The 22,500-nt window shown below is 40.8% G+C and overlaps 1 protein-coding gene across 13 annotated transcripts in view; it reads left to right on the top strand.

The window, feature by feature from the left end:
- The first annotated feature begins 873 nt into the window (after nt 1-873).
- The window catches only part of LOC143021708 (muscle LIM protein Mlp84B-like), a 101,885-nt gene continuing 80,258 nt past the window's right edge, over nt 874-22,500 (top strand). For 11 of the 13 annotated variants that reach the window (XM_076179364.1, XM_076179359.1, XM_076179363.1 and 8 more), the window contains exons 1-3: nt 874-1,033; nt 8,216-8,357; nt 15,422-15,575. In XM_076179364.1, the coding sequence (XP_076035479.1) occupies nt 8,243-8,357; nt 15,422-15,575 (269 nt within the window). In that variant the 5' untranslated portion in view covers nt 874-1,033; nt 8,216-8,242. Of the gene's footprint in view, nt 1,034-1,099; nt 1,125-1,290; nt 1,316-8,215; nt 8,358-15,421; nt 15,576-22,500 lie in introns of those variants that run through there. The other 2 variants (XM_076179360.1, XM_076179361.1) reach the window with 2 other exon arrangements.

Raw genomic sequence — 22,500 nt, 5'->3', positions numbered from 1 at the left:
AATTGTGTTGGTGCAAATGAAAGAAATGACAGAAACATTATTGGTGGAAATGAAAGAAATGACAGAACACGGTGTTGGCGCAAATGAAAGAAATGACAGAAGACGGTGTTGGCTCAAATGAAAGAAATGACACCCCGATATTGGTGCAAATGAAAGAAATGAGAGAAAATAGTGTTGGTGCAAATGAAAGAAATGACAGAATATTATATTGGTACAAATGAAAGAAATTAAAGAACATGGTGTTGGCGCAAATGAAAGAAATGACAACCCTATGTAGATGCAAATGAAAGAAATAACAAAAAATAGTTTTGGTGCAAATGAAAAAATGACAGCCCACTGTTGGCGAAAGTGATGGTGATAGAGTAGAAGTTGGTGTGGGTGTTATTCTTAAAAGCGATGAACGAAGTTAGATCACCTCTTCAAAGACTTCCATTTAATTAAGTGAATCCTTATCTGACCTCTTTCTTCTCTATTTCTTTCCCTCTATTACTATTCGTTTTGGTGAGGAGTGGGGGTGGGTGAGCGGATGGGGTTGGGAAAGAGTGGGGTAAGAGGGGTTACGGGGGAAGGGGGGGGAGTTAGGGGAGGGTATAAGGAAGGAGGGAGTGTGTACACCACGCGCTTCCTAAAGACGACAGGCTTTCTAGTTCCACTGAAGTCTAAGGAACGAGAAAAAATACACAAGAAAAAAAAGTCAATCACAAAGACATTTCAAAAAGCGTCTCTTCATTGCACCAAGTGGGGTTCGGGGGTTAGGGGAGGGGAGGGGGGGGGAGTCAGAAAGCCTCGAAACTGGGTTACACCTACATGTCGAGGGTCGATTTTGCACACGTCCCCAAGGCTGGCACCCACCTCCGTGTGCACACGCCAAGATTGGCACCCCTTCCTGGGCCGGGGGCGGACGGTGTAGCCAAAAACCTGCGGAGGTTTCCTCTTGGCGGCCACTCGTGATAAGACGAGTCGAGAGGACGTGTCCGTGTGGTGTGGAAGAAACGCTTGTGCCCCGGCCGACGAGTCTTGCCTGGTGTTTAAGGTAGGCGTGACACCCTACAGCTTCTCCGTCTACTACTACTACTACTACTACTACTACTACTCCGGGGGACACACTCCCTCCGTCTCTCTAAGTCTCGGACCCTCGAATTTGTTCGTTCTAAACTCGAGAGGAGACACCGAGGCACTCCGTGGACCGAACGAGGCCTCGTTAACTTGTTCTTCGCTCGCTCGGTCTCGCTCGTTCGCTCGTAGGATCAAGCGCAGATCACTCGAAAACAGGATCGTTCAGAGCCTCCGGGGAGAGGTGGCCCTTCCTTGTGGAGTAAGGAAGTTTGCCTGTATTGCAAAGAAGTTCTCTTGTGGCACAAGGAAGTTCCTTTGCAGTGTGACAGTTCCCTTGCAGCCTCGAGGAAGTTCTTTAGCAAACCGAGGACGCCCCTTTAGCGAACCAAGGAAGATCCCTCTCGGTGACACCAAGTTCCTGTGTGTTGTTTTCTTCGAACTCGAGACTTCGAAGTGGTTCTTGCGAAGGACAGATTGTTCTGGTGGTTACCTGGGGAGGGTTTGAGCGTTGGTGGTTGGACCGAGTGTCACCTCAGATTCTGTGCCTAGTGTAGAGCAGTTCAGATTCTAGTGGTTCGAGTCCTTAGCAGACTTCCACCACTCCTGCAAGTGCCCATCTGGATCTAGCTCCTCTAGAAAAAGAGCTTTGCTTGTAACGTTCTCACTAACCTAGTTTTGTAAGAAACTAGTCATGTAACTGGCACCTAGTGACTTTATCAAGTAGCCGTTCCTAGTTACAAGCCCCACTTTTATCGGCCCCCAAACTAGTCTACACTATTTTCAGTGGTCTTTTTTAGTGTACATACATATATTTCCATACCCTAGTTACAATTTTTTTTGTGCTTTTTTTTCTTAAGTGTGAATATCATAATTAAATATCTATGATTTTTAACAACTAGAAGCAATTACTAGTAATCACAAAACTGCTAACTCTACATACATCAAAACAGTTTCTTGTAGTTCTAGTTTAAAGGGTATAATGGCCTCCTTACGAAATAGGCTTACTCTTTGGTAAGTCGGCCATCCTATATTCCTGAGGTTAGTCTAGATCTCAACAATTTGCAGACTGAACCAATAACCTCATAGATAGACCTACGTGCTAGTTGTCCTTAGTGTTATAATTCAGTAATTTCGTTCCTCTTTTATGACTCCTTAGTATTACCAGTAGACCTTGGAACTGTTCCGTTTATTTATTACTAAAGTTCAGTGTTACAGTAAAACATCCTGATGCATTGAATATCAGTTATCAGTGATCACGCAACGCTTCCTCAAGGTGTTATAGAGTCATGTTAGTTGTTGGTTAGATCATGGGTGTTTAGCTCAGTATTAAGAAAATCTACAATGTACCCCTCCGGTCTATTTACTTCCTCCTTACCCCATCAGTGCGCCCCTCCCTTCCCCCTTCGCCTCCCCCACATGCGATCCACTCATCCACCGATCCACTATTGTAAGTTCAAGATGCCACGATGGGGTCCAGGGTGACAGGTCCTTGAGTTCGCCCCATGACTTCATCTGGGAACGAAACGGCCACACTGGCACCAGGAAACATCTCAAACCTGAAGAAGTCGAAGAAGTTGAAGGCGTCCGCAGATCATGTATTCAAAATTGAACAATCTAATAAGGTTTAGCTCGATGCCGGTGTTGGGGTATATCGATATTGGCTTTTTCTTTTTTAATCAAAGGTGGGGGCTGACCGCGTCTGAAGAATGTTGAGGAATTCTTTAACGAAAAAGGAGGAGACCAGTCTAACTTTATGAGAGAGCTGCCCTTAGGACTCCTAACCTTTGTCGGCCTTTACTCCTCCTCCGCCTCTACTTCACCTGCTCCTCCTCCTCTTCTTCACCTCCTCCAGCCCTCTTCCTCCATTTCCTTGCACTCCATCGTCATCCTTCCTCCTCTTCCTCTTTACAGTTCCTCTTTTCCCTCGTTCTCCTTTTCTCTCGCAAGAATATATATATTTTTCATCCCTTCCACACATCTCCCTCTTCTCCATTCCCTCACCGTTTCCTTTTCCTTTCTATATCCTACCACATTCTCCTTCTAATTTCTTTCTTTTACCTTACTTTTACCCTCTTTCTTTCCTTCTCACTATCCTCTAGTTCCCCTCCTTTCACTCACTTATTCTTAACTCCTTCTCTTCTTCGTTATCTTTCAATATTTTCTCTTTCTTCCCCTTTCGTCAAGTTTTTCCTGAGTCATCTATTCTTCTTCTTCTCATCTACCTCTATGTTATCTTATATTCTTTCCCTACCCGATCCTCTTTCCCAGCACATCCTCCACATCCTCCCCTCCCTGGAGATAGAAATAGACCCATGTAATGGAGCTGCTGCCTCACTCTACCCATGACGTCACAGGCACGCCTCCTCTTTGCTCTCCCACTCCCTCCAACCCCTTCCGCGACTCTGAAGCGCTTAAGACGACCTTAACGAAGGACGACCTTCCCGAAGGACGACCACGAACTGAAGCTCAGGACTCTGCCGTCAGGAGGTGAGGGAGTTCCTCGTCCGAAGGAGGATTTGTTTCGAGAAAAAAGAAACGTAGAATACGTAGAAAACGGGAAACTGGGTTCTTAGCTCTTTCGGACACTGACACACGATCCCCGGCCCAAGTCCATTTTCCAAATATGGTCTTACGTCCGGACATGGTCTTCGGGGCGGGCTCCGTCCGACAATTTGTGATTTTTATTTGTACTCTGAAGACAAATAACAAGAAGAAAATGATGATGAAGACTGCAAGAAAATAGGAGGAAAAAAATGGATAAATAAAAAAGGAAGGTAAAGAAAGGGGAGAGATAAGAAGAGGACGATGAAAAAAAAAGACTAAAAATAAGAACCAGACCAGAAAAAAGATAAAGCCGAAGCACAGGCTGGACTTCTTGTGGACTCTACAGAGGCGAAAAAAAAGAGGAAGAAAGAAAAAAGAAAAAAGATTTGCAGCAGCAGTGGCAACAACATTAAACCTTTACCCAACTTTGTTAGATCTTCGACGAAATCTCAAAATTGATACATCGAGTGAAAAATAAAAAAATGGAAATGGAAAATAAAGAATAGAAGTGAAAAACCAGAAAAAGAACAAAGCCATCAGGTTACCATCAACCAATTGGTTGAAGGATTCCAATGGAGGTCTCGCTGTCTAGTTCGAGCCTGGACGCCGGATACTGCATGAGCCGCATAAGACGTACAAGGGGATACCAAAGGACACCGTCTCTATAGATTTTCTCCTGACTAAGGCTGGAGGATTTTATTCACACAAAGGTCCAAGTCAGGGGGAACTCATGTCTTGATCGAGACTTTAGTATTAGACAGAAGAAGATATACGAAGAACGCCGCCGTGGTGACTTTCCGGACCTCAGCATAGGAGACCAAAGAAATCTCCTCCCCAAGACCTTTTGTAAGACCACGAAGTGACCACTAAGTCTCCCATGCGGGCTCATATGTTATGTTTCACAAGAGCACAAGAATGGAAGAGACCGCAAGAGACCATAAGGCAGTTCCATGTCCATTACCACCTATCATCCTCATCCATGATTTTTTCTAACTTTCTCCTAAAACAACCAATGGTTTCAGCGCTCACTACATGGAAACTTCCTCTGGTGTCTCACCTCCTCACGTGTATACAGCAATGTTAGAAGCGCTGGTGAACTATAGCCCCATAACAACAGCAGTAGATGTCGGGGATACCGCTACGGACCTGATGCCCCGATGAGGCACTAATGACAGTTTGCCTTCCACCGGATTGTCCAAAGCCAAGATCATCATTTCCGAGAAGAATTTATCTGCACGGAAAGTGATTGGGTCACCAAGGAGGCGAAGAGTTTTCTGGTCTGCACTACCCGGATAAGGAGGAGGAGGAGGAAAAGTAGGAAGAGGAAGAAGAAGAGGAAGAGGAGGAAGAGGAGGAAGAGGAGGAGGAGGAGGAAGAGGAGGATTTTTCCCGTAAAGAGCGGAGGACGATTTTCCAAGAAGGGCACTTTCTAATGAACACGAATTTGAGACTTCGAAAACAAGATTTGTTCTTCCAGGATGCAATGGAAACCATTTTACGCGGAGTATGCCGTCGTGGGCCTTATATCCCTTTTACCCCTCCCTCCCCCCATTCCTTTCCTGTGTTCCTCCAAAAGCTATAATATTATATAACCTTTTCTTACTCTGATTGGGTTAGTAATCCCTACCTCTTTCGATTCCATCCAGTCTTCAATTAGATAATTTAAGTCGAGGTCTAGTTTTGGCCAATTCAGGTCCAGTTGCAAGTGGTTGTAGTGAGGCTATTTCCTACAAAGGTACTGAGAGAGAGAGAGAGAGAGAGAGAGAGAGAGAGAGAGAGAGAGAGAGAGAGAGAGAGAGAGAGAGAGAGAGAGAGAGAGAGAGAGAGAGAGAGAGAAAGAGAGAGAGGGCGGGGAAAGCATAGGGGAAAATCGAATTTTCCAGTCGTTGCTTTGAGAATCTACTCATTATCTTGTCCAACTAAGAGAAACTTATAAGAAACTTGGAGGGCTAGGCTTGGAGTAGGATTCAGTCAGCGAACAGTACCGCCCTATGACGTCACGAGGTGTCCCGTTTGCTAAATAGAAGAGGTTCTCTCAGCGTTTTCAGTAACAGAATTGCAGTTACCAGAACAATTATAATGATTCTTTGCTATGATAACGCTTATATATATATATATATATATATATATATATATATATATATATACATATATATATATATATGTATATAAAGAAACATAACTGATTATCATTATTGCAACAGTGTGAAGGAATAGTATAGTATTTTGTATATATGTCAGTAGACACAGAAAATGGAAAATTCGGCTAGCTAAGCATATTACCTAGAAGTTCGTTATATCATATCGTAGATAATATAATCTTGGGATATTATGTACCTCAAGAATGGAAGACCTGTCAATGTGATTTCAAAAATGTGTAAACTTCTTTGATAGCTATGGTTCATACAAAGGGTTGATTCTTTCTCGGGAGTTCTGTAAGGCGCTTAGCTAGAGCCCCGTGTTTCTTTGTGAGTCTTCGGTAATACCCAATCAGACCAAAATATCTCGTGAGTTTCCTTTTCGTATTCAGCGAAAGAGGTTTTTCTACTGACCGTCTTTAGGTGGAAGGGATGCCCTTAACCCATTAAACTCCGATGACAAGATGTCTTGTCATTTGGTCAAATAAAACAAAAAATCATAAAACACCAAAATGTTTGATCAAACACCAGAAAAGTATGACGTCAGTCCTCCTCGCTTCGCTCGCGAGCGAAGCGAGGAGGACTGACGTCATACTTTTCTGGTGTTTGATCAAACATTTTGGTGTTTTATGATTTTTTGTTTTATTTGACCAAATGACAAGAATATTTTCATCGGAGTTTAATGGGTTAAGAACTCCCCCTATCAGGAGTCTAGAACGGTGTCCCTTACAGAGGACTTTGTAGCGTAGAATTTCATTAATCCTTTCATTGTTCCAACTCGTTGGCGGCAGATTAGAACTATCGTCACCTCGACCTCCGTCGCAAGTGGCGACGCTCTAATCCGCTCGGCCAGCAAGTTAAGATAATTAAACTCGTCCAAAATCACTCTTTGCTAGGTTGAATACTATAAACTCGAGGGCTATGAATTAAAGTTGGGATGTTAAAGTTCTTTCAAATTCATTCTTGGCAAGGTTGACAGTCCCGCTTTATTTATTCAAAACAAAGATAAGTACAGATTAAATGATCACTCTAAGTTTGAACAAAGTATTATAAACATCGTCGAGGCAGTTACGTAGGCCTATGTCTCATTGTACAGTCGTATCATTTAGAAATCGTTCCGTTTTTTTAGCTTGTTGGGTCAAAAATAATGAGTAAAATCACTTAAGGAGGACTTTTTTCCTTTTCTGATTTTGTCAATGGCATTAGTTCTTGCCAGAAAATATAAATAGATTCAGTTTATCAAAATTTGTTGGAAGGTAGAAAATATGAATATTTAGTTACTGAATTTTATTGGAACACTATGTCGCCATCGTGCGCATGTCCTAAGCGACAGGATGAACAGCAGCACATAATATGCTTCGTTTGGGCACAATGCCTCGCTGTACGGTTATGGTTTGCTCTCACAGTTCCTAAGTTAAAACTTTCCTTAATTTTTACTTTAGTCATTTAGCCTAACTGTCTTTAAGCAATTCTATTCAGCGGAGGGATTAATCCCCTGGAGTAGGTTAAAAACACGAAAATTGAAAAACCAAATTCAAGGAGGTAAAGGTTTACTTTTGAAGGAGAATCTAAGTTGTTGAATGATAGTGGAGATTGTACGTCTTTACTCGATTGGACTGTTTTACCACGGTTTCTTTCATTTCTGTGTTGTTTTATTTCATTTCGTACGCTCATGCGGTCGCCTTGGTAAACAAGAATTCTGAAAAAGTCGAGCTCTGCATTTATTTGTTTGATTTCGAGAAATCTAAAGATAAACATGCGGTATACGAATGTGATTCTTATGTAGAGAGTCAAGAAGGACTAGTGAGTGAATGTACATTTCGCTATAGCATTTTTTCATGTTTTTATGCGTTCAAATTATTTTACATAAGATATAAACCATACTAAACCGAAAACGTAACCGATCTATGTAAACTAAAACATCATCTAAGAAAACTCGTTTCATGTTTTTGTCTTGTCACCATTATGAGTATTCCGACAGCAAGGGACATTCAATGACACAATTTGGCTAAACACAATCTTCCTCTGCGCTGCTGGTTCTACGTATACATTATTGGATGTTTTGCAGCAGGACTACATTAGCTTCCACCACCCCATATCTCTGGCCTATATCCTTTGTAGTTCTATACCACGAATAGGCTAATAGGCTTTGTAAACACAATCTTCCTCTGCGCTGACGGTTCAACGTATGCATTATTGGACGTTTTGCAACAGAACTACATTAGCTTCTGCGCCTTTGCTCTATACATCTCCCTTGTAACCAAATACCGCGAACAAAGTATAATCTACTTAAACTTACCGATGAAATGCTTTTAGCAAGATAAGTTCATTCTCCGAATCGATAATTGTATCAGTGTAGACTTACACACCTACTACAGAGGATAAGAAATAAAATCTTAAGATTTAACTATTCTATGTAATCTACACATTTCTTCTTGGAGTCGACTCACCTCTTTTTTTTCTACTCTCTTTTTCAGCCCCCGCAGCCCTAAAGCCCCGCCAAAATGCCCTTCAAGCCCGCAGAGTCGGTCAAATGCCCCAGGTGCGGCAAGTCCGTCTATGCCGCCGAGGAGCGGGCAGTAGGCGAGCTTAAATTCCACAAGGAGTGCTACAAGTGTAGTAAGTATCGCTAACGTCTCATTCTGTATACAAACACACAATCACTTCTACATATGTACATATACAATACATAGATACATATACATATACATATGCATACATAATTATACACACATACATACATACATACATACATATATATATATATATATATATATATATGTATATATATATATATATATGTATATATATATATATATATGTATATATATACATACGTATACATATACATATACATATACATATACATATCCATATACATATATAAAGGTTCATTAACTCTAGTGCTAGAGATTCCTATACATCACAGAAGTGAACCATAATTTCGGTGTGGGTGTGGGCACACACCCACACCCACACAGAAAACACACATACATACAAAAATGCATACATCTAGATACACAAACACACACACACAGACACACACACACACACACACACACACACACACACACACACACACACACACACACACACACACACACACACACACACACACACACACACACACACACATCCCTTTTATATTGGTTCAAATAAACTCATGCAGTAGCAATTTGCATTTACATACAATTTCATATGTACAGTATGTATACATTATACACAGAAGCATACATATACATACATATGCATATATATACTCGTATATATATATATATATATACATATATTTATGTATATGTATGTATGTGTGTGTAACTATATATCTATCTACATATATACATATATATATATTTCTCATGTATATATACATGTATATATATATATATATATGTATATGTATATATATACATATATATTATATGTACATACATATACATGTATATATACATATACATACACATGTACATTTATATGTACATGTACATTTACATATTCGTATATATACGAAATATATGTACTCGTGTGCATTAATGTACCTATTTTTATGTTAGTCTATAGTTCTGGAAAACACTTTCGGTATTTGTACAGAGGGAAATTACGGAAGGTAATTGAATTGCATGAAAGCGGTAGTGGCGTGGGCGGTGTAGGCGGGTGTGGGTGTTGCTCAGAGCTGACAATGTAATGGCGAATATGCGTGGGCACTAGAGAGATGTTGTTTATTGGTGTGCGGAGTAGAGATAGGGAGAGTTGAAGCTGAGTCAAGGAAGTGTTATGTCCCGGTGGTTGTTTAAGGGTTTTGGATTCTTCCTAATGATATCGGATCCCTCTTAAAGGGATTGGATCCCTCTTAAAGGGGCAGGATTCCTCTTAAAGGGGCAGGATCCTTCCTATGGTGGTTGGATTCTTTTTAGAGGATTTGGATCCTTTCAGAGGAATCCAACTCCATTAAGAGGGATCAAAGCCCAGTGTAGAGGGTCTAACCCGATTAATTATTATCCAAACCCAGTTTTAGAATACACTCCCCTTATTAGGCAAATGCAGAGGAAAGTGGTTCTGAGAATGGGGTTGGTAGATGCAGGTTAAGTCATGTACTGATTGTAGATAGCTTGGGGCTAACAAGAAAGGAGAAAAGGAGTTGAAAGCTAGATAGTGAGGACACTTGGAAGATACGTGAGATGAGAAAGACGAGAGTGGATTATGTAAAGGTGATGAGAATGATAAAGGCAAAGGAACTGGTGCATATTAGATATCGGAAATGTATCTCTAGAAAGATAAAAAGATTTTAAATGATGAGGGTTGAGTTCAATGAGGAATCAAGGAACGGAACAAGAAATGGAGTATTGACCAATGGATACAAGAACGGCGTTTAGAACACTAAAGAACAAGAGGAAAGAAAGGAGAACATCAAGAACGTCAAAGGGAGCGGAGGATGGTGGAGAGTCGAGTGGATTCACTGTTATTACATAGGAGTGAGTTGAGAATGAAGTGAATAAAATTAAGGGGAAGAATAAGTTGATATATACATTAAACTATTTGAGGCGCATAAGTCCGCGAAGTGTAAGATGAATAAGGCAATGCATATATGTATAATAGGAATTAATAATAGGAATAATAGGTATAATAAGAATAGGTATGTAATTTGTAGTTGCCGACAAGTCTATCTGGAGAAACAACCGTGTGAGGACAAAGCCTTTATTAGTACGACGTTTCGATTATAACAGTTTTATCAAGTATCTTTAAAGCTGACGATGTCCACTCAAATACTCGGCGATCGAGCCAGGCATTGTATTCTAACAAGCGGAATGCCGTATTAGTAAAGGTCCCGTCTTCACATTGTGTTTCTTTAGATATAGTAGGACAGTGTAGAAAGCTGGTTAGCATGGGGGGAAAGGTGAACTAAGATTAATTAGATGGTCTGGGCATGTGGAGAGAATGATAAGGGACACGAAATTCACGAAGAACGAGTGGAAGTTGAGGCAGAAGACAACGAGAAGGATATGGAGACAGAGCACAGAGTAGTGCCAAAGGAAAAAGGGTCTGGGCGGGCCGATTCTCCTCAACTGTTGTGAGTTCGTTTGAGTAGAAACGATCTTTGGTTACAATCATTCGTTTTATTTATTTTTTTCAATCTTCATATGTCAAATTACTTTTGCGTCATATACTGAGAAACTGAATGATGAACTAAAAGGAGTTCAACCTTTATGAATATTAAACACATTGTTGAATTGTTCTTAGGGAAGCCTAGGATACTGCAAACGAAGTCTCTTTTAGCTATTCGAATGAACAGCATTTAGCGAGAATCGGCCCAGGAGCGCTTACTCCGTTGGTACTCTGGCTTCTTGTTAGCTCATGGCCGGTCGTGACAGAATACTCCATTCTCTCTATCTTGCGCTAGTTGGAGTAATTCATTTGGGTTTCCTCCACTGATGAAAACGTCTTCTAGGCACTAAGAAGGTTTTAGTTCAGGAAAATGTAAAATTTTTGGCATTGGACTTAGAAGTATAAGGAAAGTATGGAGGGGGAGAGCTTCAACAAGTAGGTGTTATGCATGCTGAGCATATGTGCAGATAGGAATACTGTAATGACCTGTTCCAACCTGGTCCACATGAACTGTATAGCCTACTCCATGTTGTAAAATTCATTAGACTAGGCCTGAGGATGAAACAAGGGAGTTTCGGAACGTATCTGTTTTTTTGTTTTTTGTTTTTTGTAGAACTTTCAAATCACTGTAAAGTTGTTCAGCATATTGAAAAAAAAAAATTAAAAGTTAACTAGGGAGAATACACTTTATCTTGCCTACCGCCAAAAGTATCTATGCACTGCATATTTATATAGAAGAGGGGGGAAGGCCTTAGTTAGGTAAAAGATACTGAAGAGGAGGTGAAGGAACCCAGAAACTTTTCTGAAAGAGAGTTGCGTCTCCAGGTCTTGTCATCCTATTGCTCTTTCCCTTAAGCTCGTTTCACACGTATCGACTTTTCGCCGTGCGCTGTCCACGACACGATGTCGTGCTCTTAAATCACTACAGGTGTCCACGGACGCCTTTATTCGTCACGACCACGACTAGGTGTGAAAGCGTCCATAGACACCTCTGATTACTTGAGAGCGCGACGTCGTGTCGTGGAAGGCGCACGGTGAAAAGTCGAGCATTACTCCTGTTCCCTCCTTCCTTCTCCAGCTCCCTCTTCCCACTCTCCAACAACATACCTCTCTGTCCATCATTATCAGTGTCAGTTTCTATTTCCATCATCACCCTTGCTTTCTACTACAACCCTGTTATTTCGTTTTCCTTATCCTTTCCTCCCTGGCCCCCTAGTTCACAGTCAATTCTATTTTCCAGAAACACCCTCCCCCAACATTTTCTCCCTATTACCTCCCCTCCACCTTCTTTCTCCTCCAACACTCCATACCGCTATAGTCCCCACTTTCCCCACATTTCATCCTCCATTACATTCCCCTACCCACATTCCGTTTTCTACCAGACCCGGACACGGTTTAAACTCAAACCATAGGTTCTGCACGTCTCCTAATAGCTCAGATCAGAAATTAATGAATACTCCAATAACTGTGTCAAGAGGAATAGATGTCCACTTCTGAGATTTTATCTTGGGGACACAGATCCACCATAACCTGAACATCGATCCATTTTTGTTTTTGTTGTGTCTAAGAGTGGAAAACGGGGTTGAAATAAACAGTTTGTAGTTCCACATCTAAGACTCTTACGTGGTGTAAAATCCCTACTTTGTCACTCGATCTTTTACACTCTCTCGCTCAATCCTCTTATAGTACAGTAATCTCTTTCCCTTGACTTCCAGCCCATTAGCTGTGATCCTTCTCCCTCCCCTCATACTCAACAAAAACAACAACCCCACTCTCTTCTCCAATAAAACTCTCTACTTCTTCCCGCTCCTCTCCATTCTCTCCTCCTCCCCTTTCTCCCACCTAACTACTCTCTTTCCTATAAATCTTACTCTCTCTTCCCGCTCTCTTCTCTCTTTCTTCCCCCCTTCTTCCTTTATCATCCACCTTCTCTCTCTCCCAATTTATTCAGCCTCTTCCGTGAAGACAACACCACAACATAAAATTGAGCGTGATTATACAACAAGGCCAGAACAGGTAGTTTGGATAATTTATGGATGGCAATTTGGTCTACCATCAGCTTTCCCTCCGGCTGTCTCCTTCATCTTATCTTCCACAACCCTTTCATGGAAGGAGATGAAGGAGTTAAGAACATAAGAACATAAGAATGAAGGAGACTGCAAGAGACCATGAGGCCTACACTAGGCAGTTCCACGTCCATTACCACCTACCATCTACATCCATAAAATTACTTAACCTTCTCTTAAAACAATTAATAGTTTCAGCGCTCGCTACATGGTTCCTTAATCTATTTCATTCGTTAACCACTCTATTAGTAAACCAGTTCTTGCCTGTTTCCTTCTTAAGTATAAATTTGTTCAATTTAAATCCATTACTACGAGTTTTGTTCTGCTTACAAACGAGAGCTCCTCAAGACTGGGGAGCATTCAAGCCCCGAAGAACGCTTCCATTCATAACTCATACACTCAGCAGGCGCGATGAAAATAAATTGATACTAAATCAATGAACGAAAAACTTTCCTCATTCCCACAGCCTTTTGTTCAAATAGCGCGACACCTGTTGCCTTTGGCCGAACATTTACGAAAGCACCGACGACCCTAATTGTTGTTCGGAAAAACGTGTTCGTTCATTTTTATCTAATTAGAAACTCCTTGAAACACAGAGAAGGCGTCATCAGGATTTCATGAATAGAAAATGGTCGGGAGGAAACGTTTTCTTAAGACCTCATTGATGGCGTGATTCGATAAGGTCGCTCCCTCTTCTCCCGGATGCAAGGTTTCGTAATTGACAAAATGGCAACAAAATGGCGCCCAACTTGAAACGGAGAAGCTTGTCTCTCACTGTCTTAAAGGCATTTCTTAGATGAATAGAATGGTTTTCTCTAAGCAAAGTTAAAGTTTAGAGTGTTTAATGGATTAAATAGACTTAGTAATCATGTGGTGAGCGCTGAAACTATTGGTCGTTTTAAGAGAAAGTTAACTTTATGGATGGGGATGATAGATGGTAATAGACATGTAACTGCCTGGTTTAGGCCTTATGGTCTCTTGCAGTCTCCTTCATTCTTATGTTCTTAGGGTAAACTGTCTGGAAGAAGGAGTTTTTCGATGTTTTTATTCACTTCAGTTCAGTGGTCAACCCTCCTCCGGAAACCATCAGTCTAGAACATACAAAGCATATCATAGGACGGAATAAATCCCTTCAGCTCGATGATTTACTTTATATTTTTATTCTCCTGAAGACCTAAAGTGTTTACTCAGGTGAGAGGACTTAACTTAGGAAGAATTAAGATCCAAAGCGACCTTAGATTAGTCCGAGTTCAACCCTCAGGGGAACAAGATCTTGTATGTAATTGGCAGTGGGCAACATGTCTATCAAAAGGAACACCATTTGAGAACGGAGGCTTTATTGGTACTGCGTGTCGCTTGTTACATCTTTATCAACTACTTGATCAAGTTGTAAGAAGCAAGACATCGTAATAGTAAAGGCTCCGTCCTCACATGGCATTTCTTTTTGATAGAACAAGATCTTCTGAGATCCAGAACATAAGACACAAAGTCCCTTGTCGTATTGAAGAGGCTAACAACTAACCTAGAAGTTTTTGATAAAGTTGTAACAAGCGAGAGGAACATAAGACACAAAGTCCAATACCGTACTGAAGAAGCTAACAGCCAATTTTGTCCACATTAACGAGGCGATGCGTTCTCGCTGGTATAAAACTGGTTTATCGTTTAGCCTAAATTCGTCCAATTCATCGTTTACCCTGGATTCATTCGTTGCTCACCAATATCGGTTGAGCTTAGATAAAGAACTCAAGATCCATTTCGTCGAGAATCTTCAGAGCGGCGAAGATTCATAAACCTTGTCCCCTCGACGTTCTTTCTCTTCCTCATCCTCGTACTTCTCCAGCATCTGTTCTTCCTTTTCCTCCTCTTCGTGTTTCCCCAACTCCTGTTCTTCATCTTAATCCTTCTCTTCTTCCCTTTGCTTCTCCAACATCTGTTCTTCCTCTTCCTCTTCTTTGTACTTCCCCAACACCTGTTCCTCCTCCTCCTCTTCCTCATACCTCTCTAACTCCTGTTCCTCCTCTTCTTCATGCCAGAACATCGATCTCGTACTGGTCTGTGACGAAGGAAGCCTTCCTCTGTTTTAACCTAATAAATCTGGAGTTAGATCTTTACATACTTTACGTCATCTGGTGTTAGCCATAACAGAGACTACGATGCATGTCACTTAATTAGGTGGACAAAATCAATCTATTTTATACGAAGGAATTGAGCACTACATCTTGTGCAATGTATTATGTTTCCAATTGTAATATTTTAAGCAATATCTGTGTTGTTTAAGTATGTGAGTAGTATTACATTATGCTTTTTTGTACTTACTCATATTTTGCCAAATAGACAGTTAATTCTGGGAACCCCTGTATGGTACTGGACTGGGGTGTGCGTATGTTTGATATTTTTTGTCTATGTAAAAAATTGTCCTCTTATATACTTATTGCTAATGACGGCTGATGCCCTCCCCCCTTCTTCTCTCTCCCAACACATCTTCGTCCCGGCAACATCTTCGCATCCCATCAGGCATGTGTAATAAGATGCTGGACTCGACCAACGTCAACTGCCACGAGACTGTCCTCTTCTGCAAGACCTGTCACGGCCGCAAGTACGGCCCCAAGGGCTACGGCTTCGGGGGCGGCGCCGCCGGCCTAAGCATGGACACCGGCGCCCACCTCGAGTAAGTAGGACCGCGACACGTCGTAAAGTCTTAGCGTCGTCTCTCTATCTCTCTTTCACACGGTCAAAGTCGGTCGGACCCTATGTGTTGCTATCTCTAGCTCCCTGATTTATCGTGCGGTTAAGACGCCCTCTGTAGTGCTAGTCTAGTGTGTGGTGTAGAACAGGTCTGTGGAGCTAGTTTACAATCTTTCTCTGACTCTTTGGCTTTTTCTCTCTCTCTCTCTCTCTATTTCTCTATCAAACTCTCTATTTCTTTCTCAATTTCTCTCTCTTTCAATCTCTCTCTCTCTCTCTCTCTCTCTCTCTCTCTCTCTCTCTCTCTCTCTCTCTCTCTCTCTTTCTCTCTCCCTCCTGCACTCCAGTAGCCGTGCTAGCTAGACGATCTTGGTGTGACTTGTCAAAGGGTCGTATATTTGTTGACATCAGTCATACCAGTGAGTGACGGTGTGGTGACAACCCATCGGACATCCACATCCTCACAAGTCAGGAACATGTCACAAAAGTCACCGACCAGAACGACGTGTCCCTTGAGATTAGTAATTTTTGTTTGTTTGTTAAAAAAAAAAAAACATAAAATGGAATCGTCACTTAGTTCTAAATGCGCACCGCACCGTCGTGCTCCCTCGCGATGTCAGGCGTGCTGCACTGTGGGGTGTTTTCTCCCCACAAAGCTAAGTGTGTGTCTGTATGTGCCCTTTGTCGTCTTGAGTGTGTGCGAGTGTGTCTCTTCTGCCCAGCCCCTCTTCTTGCCAAGTCAAACGCGGAACTAGTTGAGGGGTAGTCAGTGCTTAGTTTGGGATTTTAGGACTGTCGCACTGTTAGGCTTGTCTTTACAAGTGACGGAAATACAAGACCATACCCAATTACCTATGTAATTTGCTTCACAATATACATGCATACACATACAGTCAGAAGAACACTTAATCTCATACATATACCTACATGTGGTCATGGACATTAAAATCACATTGCATTTGACAAAAGACAAGTCTAACAATCTTGGAGTTGCCTACTAGAATTTTATTTACATAATCATAGTAAAAAGAGAAAAGAGATAGAAGGAACTCTTTGTAAGACCTGAAATGGTTTTCACTCTTAGCATGCCGAACTTGATGGTCAGAGTAGACACCATGTGAGGATGAAACCTTTATTAACCCATTCAACTCCGATGACAAGATGTCTTGTCATTTGGTCAAATAAAACAAAAAATCATAATAAAACAACAAAATGTTTGATGATCAAACAGCACCAGAAAAATATGACGTCATCAGTCCTCCTCGAGGAGGACTGACGACGTCATATTTTTCTGGTGCTGTTTGATCATCAAACATTTTGTTGTTTTATTATGATTTTTTGTTTTATTTGACCAAATGACAAGACATCTTGTCATCGGAGTTGAATGGGTTAAATGTACAGCATTTCGCTTGCTGAAGCTTTTTCAAGAACAACAAGCGAAACGGTGTACATTTGATAAAGACTCCATCCTCATATGGTGTCTCCTCTGAGGCCAGGAGAGGGAGTTCCTGATCAACTCTAAGAGGCACTCCTAGATCTGCGATCAGCCTTAGACTAGTCATAGCTCTAGTTCTGTTTGTTCCTGATCCCTTTCATTCCCTTTTGCCATAAACACCGTCGATGTCCGGTCCCTGTTTCCATGTCAACTAACATTTTAATTTAAACTGTTTCATTTAAATTCATAAGACTTATTTTCAGACATTATTATTGATAGGTCGATCATGGATGTCAGACAACGCTCTTGATCAAAGTAATATTTCAAGAACTCACTCTACGGAGGCTATGCATTAGCTTTGACATTTCAAAGTCAATGATAAGATTATAATATTTTCGAGGCTCCTAGCACTCTTCCCTTACTTATTACATTTAATTGAGAATTCGTTCGAGATATTGCTAAATGAATTAGACCTATAATGTCTCTTTTCCTCGGATATTTTTGTCTGGTTCTCAATGCGTCCGGTCACCTAGTGAAGCCAATGTTGTTGTCAAGAAGCAGCTCAATCTTCCATCGTGTTGCAATCAGTTTTTCTCTCATGCTAGCCATATTGGATTAAGTTTGACAAGAGTAACAATCTGAAATTTTCCTGTCAATGACTTGAAACTTTCCAGTGTTTCTGAAACTGTATTTCTTTTTTCTGAATAGGCTTCCTATGCAAGAATTATTTTCCGTTAAAGAACCTTTATGCCTGTCTAAAAAAAACATTTACAAAAGATAAGTAAATGTAATGCTTATGTTTATCCTCACTCACGATTTGGAGTTGAGCGTCATAAGACATGCCACCTCCAAATTTACCAAGATCGGGAGACGTGGGAGCAGGCGTATATATACAGTATATATACAAACCTCCTTGTCCCAAAAGAATCCGATTCTAAATATTTCGGGTTCTGAGGGTTTTTTCAGAAAAACCCTCTATTGATGGGGTTGCGAGGGCCTTCTCTTTTTCACTGAAATTAGGTTAATTTTTGTGAAATAATATGATCATGATGTTGATAATGATTAAGGTGGAACTTCTCAACTGGCTTAATAGAAACGATTTACCTAACCAGGTGTTACGTTGATAGTAACATTTAATGCTTTACTAGATGTACATAATATTTTTTCCTTGTCGTCCAAATTTTTTTGTAATAGTTTTACTACTTATCAATAACTAAAGCTTACAGCACATTAGAAACTTAACCAGCTTAGAACTTAAACGCAGTGCTAAAGATCCAGCATTTATCGTGAGAAAAGAAAGAGAGAAGAAAGTTAGCAAGGCAATAGAGGAAAGACATATCTGCCTTTCCTTTGACTAACGATCATTATCATTATTAATTAGCATTCATTATTACTGTAAAGATAATAGTCATTATTAATCCTTTTGGGAAGTTTCTCCAGCTTTGATATTGCCTGATTGCCTGGCTTCGTCTTGGAAACGGAGACTCACCAATTTTCCTCCTCCTCTTCCACAGAAAGAAGTAAAAATTCCTCCTTACCACGAGAACCAAAACAGACTTTAACACCACCGTGTAAAGCTCAACACTAAAGAGACCATAGTGTAGGCGAGCCCGTGTCCGAAACAACAGCCAGATGCACTGAATACATGTATGCATACGGATGTATGTATATCTTCATAGGTATACATATGTGTACATGTATACATGTATACAGCAACGACGGGGTTGGCGAAAATTGTCTGTAGAGCTGATGTATTGATTGCTCTTGATCTTTCGGCTGATATTCTTTATTTATTTTGTTCGAGTACTGCTAGCTCAATCTCTAAAAGAAAGAAAGAAAGAAAGAAAAAAAAAAATCAGAGACTGAAAAGTCCAACCACAACTCTGCACAGATTTCGCTAATTCCATTCCTCACCAACCTCAATTATTTTTCTTCAAAAAGAAGGTGATCATGTTATAATCACTCATTCGGCACAACGAGTAAGTCTGTAAAGAAAAAAAGTTAAGAAAAAACAAGTGTCTGTGTTAGATATCCATTCGAAGCCATTTTTGTATGTTGTACTACTCACACGTTTTATCCGCATAACGGTTAAACAAAAAATAAAAAACACAACATGGATTCATTTCGCTATGACGGCGTCAGCGACGCTGTCGCTGCTGGCGGACAGCTGACTCTCCTGTCAGCCTCCGCTCCCTATACATACGCGCTACAATGATCATTCTCTGCTCACTCGCTCGCTGCAAAATCCTCCTTTGCCTCGCTCACCGGCTTCGAAAACATTGCTGCTTAGTGTGCACGCCTCTCGCAGCTCGTGATCAACTGAACGACTCGACGTCTGAAGCGTTCAAAGTGGTGGCAGCGGCCGAACGCCGGCTCGCGACGGTTAGGGCGGTTACGGGACGGTTAAAACCGTTACAGGAGAGGGAGACTCCGGGACGGAGGGCGGGGTTGGTGGGTTAGCGATCGTGGGGGCTTCGAGGTGGCTGGCTAGCCGGCTAGGTAGCTGGTGATTTGCCCCTACCGGCTGTGCTTTGTCCGCTGGTTGGCGTAGCTAGTCCTCCTCGCGGCCCTCTCCGCTCCCATTCCCGGGAATCGTGTGGGTGGTGTGTGGGTGGGGGAGAAGGGTGAAACGTCCTCCCCCCATCACCCCCCATACCTCCTTAACCTCATCTCCACCTTTCCTCTTCGTAACGGGAACGCGTTCCTCTTCCTCCTTGCTCGCCACGGCACGGCCCAAGCGGGCGCTTCCGCCGCGTTGAAACGACCAGGATGATACGCCATTCTTTACAAAAAAAAAAAAAAAAAAAGCTTCGCTTCCGCTCATGTGCTAACTAATGATGTGGGTGCTCACCTGATGATCTCAGTCTATACATAGCAATTGCCATCGGGGGCTCCAGGTCCCCTGGAATATCCCCCTCAGCTTCACAATAAGCCCTTTACAGGAGCTATAATTCTTTTCTTAATCTTTAGGGGCAACTATACATTTGATACCACTCAAAAGCTCTTTGAGTCTTTTTTGCTCACTGATACAGAGTATTCAATTTCTCACCCACCATGCTTCTTACGTTTAGTTTCAATCTATTTTTGCAACGCCTACATTAAAAATATAAGCTTTATTTATTTTGCTTTAAAAAGCTAACTATTTTCATACGCTTACTCTTCCCCAACCCATGTAATGTATGTGGACTATTTTTATAGGAAATATATGACACAGGTTTAAAGAACACATGCGTTTTCTTTACACACTCTTAAAAAAAAGTCGAAACTTCACACAAAAGACACAGTTAGAACCTAGGAATAGGAACAAACTAGCATCTTTTTATATTTCAACTCACTCAACGTTTGCAGTCTCCCAAAAATAGCTAGTTTACTATTCCTCTAGCTGACCGTGTGTGAAGTTTCGAAGTCTACCTAGTCCTTAGATGGATTGATTGACTGATTGACTGATTGATGGTAACGGCTTTAAGCCGTGTTAACCAGGGAAGCGATAAATGCTGGCTTAAATACAAAAAGGGGATGGATTGGAAATGCATGGCTATATTTACTCTTTAAAAAAATGGACTCCGCTGGTTCTCAAAAAGGTGGAAAAGTAACAGGTCTCCTCAGCCTTTTGTATTTTTTTTTCGATTAGTGCATAATAATTTAATGGATTATCTGGGTACCCCCTGACTAAAAAAATATAATATTAACTCGTTTCTGACAACTTTTGTGTAAAGGAGAAGTGCCCTCAACCCTGCTTGCATGATATTGCCCTGTTCTCATGGTTCTTTAGCGAAAAAAATATTCTTGCAGGAAAAGAATTTCATAAAAAAAATAAAAATGAAGTTAAAAACCTTTTAGAGGAATAATTTAGTATGCTAGAATCAACTAGACAAATTGTCTAGATCATGTTACCTTTTCCACCTTGACTGGCGGCGTTGTCGACATGACGTAGATTCGCGCGGGAAAGACCAAAAGCGCGAAATGCCATGAGACGCAGTTTGAAAAAAAAAAAAAAGTAAAAACAAGAAAATAAAAAACAAAAACAAATGAAAGAATGCATAAAAAACAAGCAGTCTCAAATTGCAACGAGAAAACTCCTTGACGAAAGAAAATGGTAAATGTCAACAAGGCAAACAAAACTGCCACATGCCACTTTCAGTTTACAAATATTACAACTTCTTTTTCACATTCATACACTTTTCACTCACTTTGACCAGATTCAATAGTTGCTGTTTTTTTCATCCCTTGACATGTAACGGAGGAAAATATCTGGGCTTTGAGGTGCTTTCGACAGCAACACAAATCTTTTCCGTTCTTTGGCCCTCCTCCCTGTAACACAATCAGGAGTCAAATAAACACACCCAACCTTATTCACAAATAACTTCTTGTCTTGAATACCCACTCGAGTGGAAAAGGTAATAAGACTGCATGAAATACAGTGAACAGTTACAATGGAAAAAGTAGAGATGAAATAAAGCTTAAAAAGATAAATAAATAGAGAACAACTTGCAATCGTCGACGGAAGATGTCAACCTTCTCGACGCCGAAGCTGCATCAGCCGACGAGGGGCGGGTCTCTCGAGCAGGGTAAACATAGATTCTGGATGCCTCACCTTCACAGGAGCTACAGGATTGTAAGTACTGTACACAGGAGTCTAGGTCTTACACACAACCACCAAAAAAATCTTAACATAAACATTCAATTCACTACCTACCAAGGGTCACACTTACAGGACTCACGGAATCCATGGAAGAGCAAAGCCCAGTCAGTTGCGGCGAGCAGCTGTTTATTTTTCTTTTTTAGGCCGATGTTTGGATCGCCTCCCCGCCAGGTCCCGGAAATCGAACTCACGACAACCTGCTCATGAGTTCGACACGGTATCCACAACCAACAAAAACAAACCACCCTTTATATAAACATTCAACTTTTGACCTAGGACTAGAAAGCTTTCGATACACAAAACTAGACACTAAGGGTTATTGAAAAGGTCCAATTCTAGACAGATTTTAGGACGTGGATAAAACAAATATCATAAAGTGAAGAGTTTAACATGCACTAAAACACATACGCTATACTGAACAACACACACTCAAGAATTCAAAATACTTCCATAAGTATAATATAACTAAGTATTATGCAATCACTATTCATCAAGTGACTCAATTTTATCTCTGTAAAAAGAAAATACAATAGTATCCTACTGTAGAAATCAAATGAAAGAGAATTACAAATACAGCAATCGAAATTATAAAATAAGAAACACATCCTCAACTGCACTAAACAACCAACAAAATAAAAACTCAGCTAGATCTCATGCAATACACAGTAAAAAATAATGCAACAAAAAAACACAGACAAGACAGGTAACGCAAGAACATAGCTAAGAATCTAAATTTATTTTATTTAGAATAAAAAACACATCTATCCATTTGCAACTATATATACTTATACATACATACATACATATATATATATATATATATATTAAAAT

The sequence above is a fragment of the Oratosquilla oratoria genome, chromosome 42 (genome assembly GCF_046742065.1).
Source record: "Oratosquilla oratoria isolate Oo_2021 chromosome 42, ASM4674206v1, whole genome shotgun sequence".
NCBI lineage: Eukaryota > Metazoa > Arthropoda > Malacostraca > Stomatopoda > Squillidae > Oratosquilla > Oratosquilla oratoria.
The sequence above is the reverse complement of the archived record's forward strand: the minus strand, read 5'-3'. Positions and strand labels throughout refer to the sequence as shown.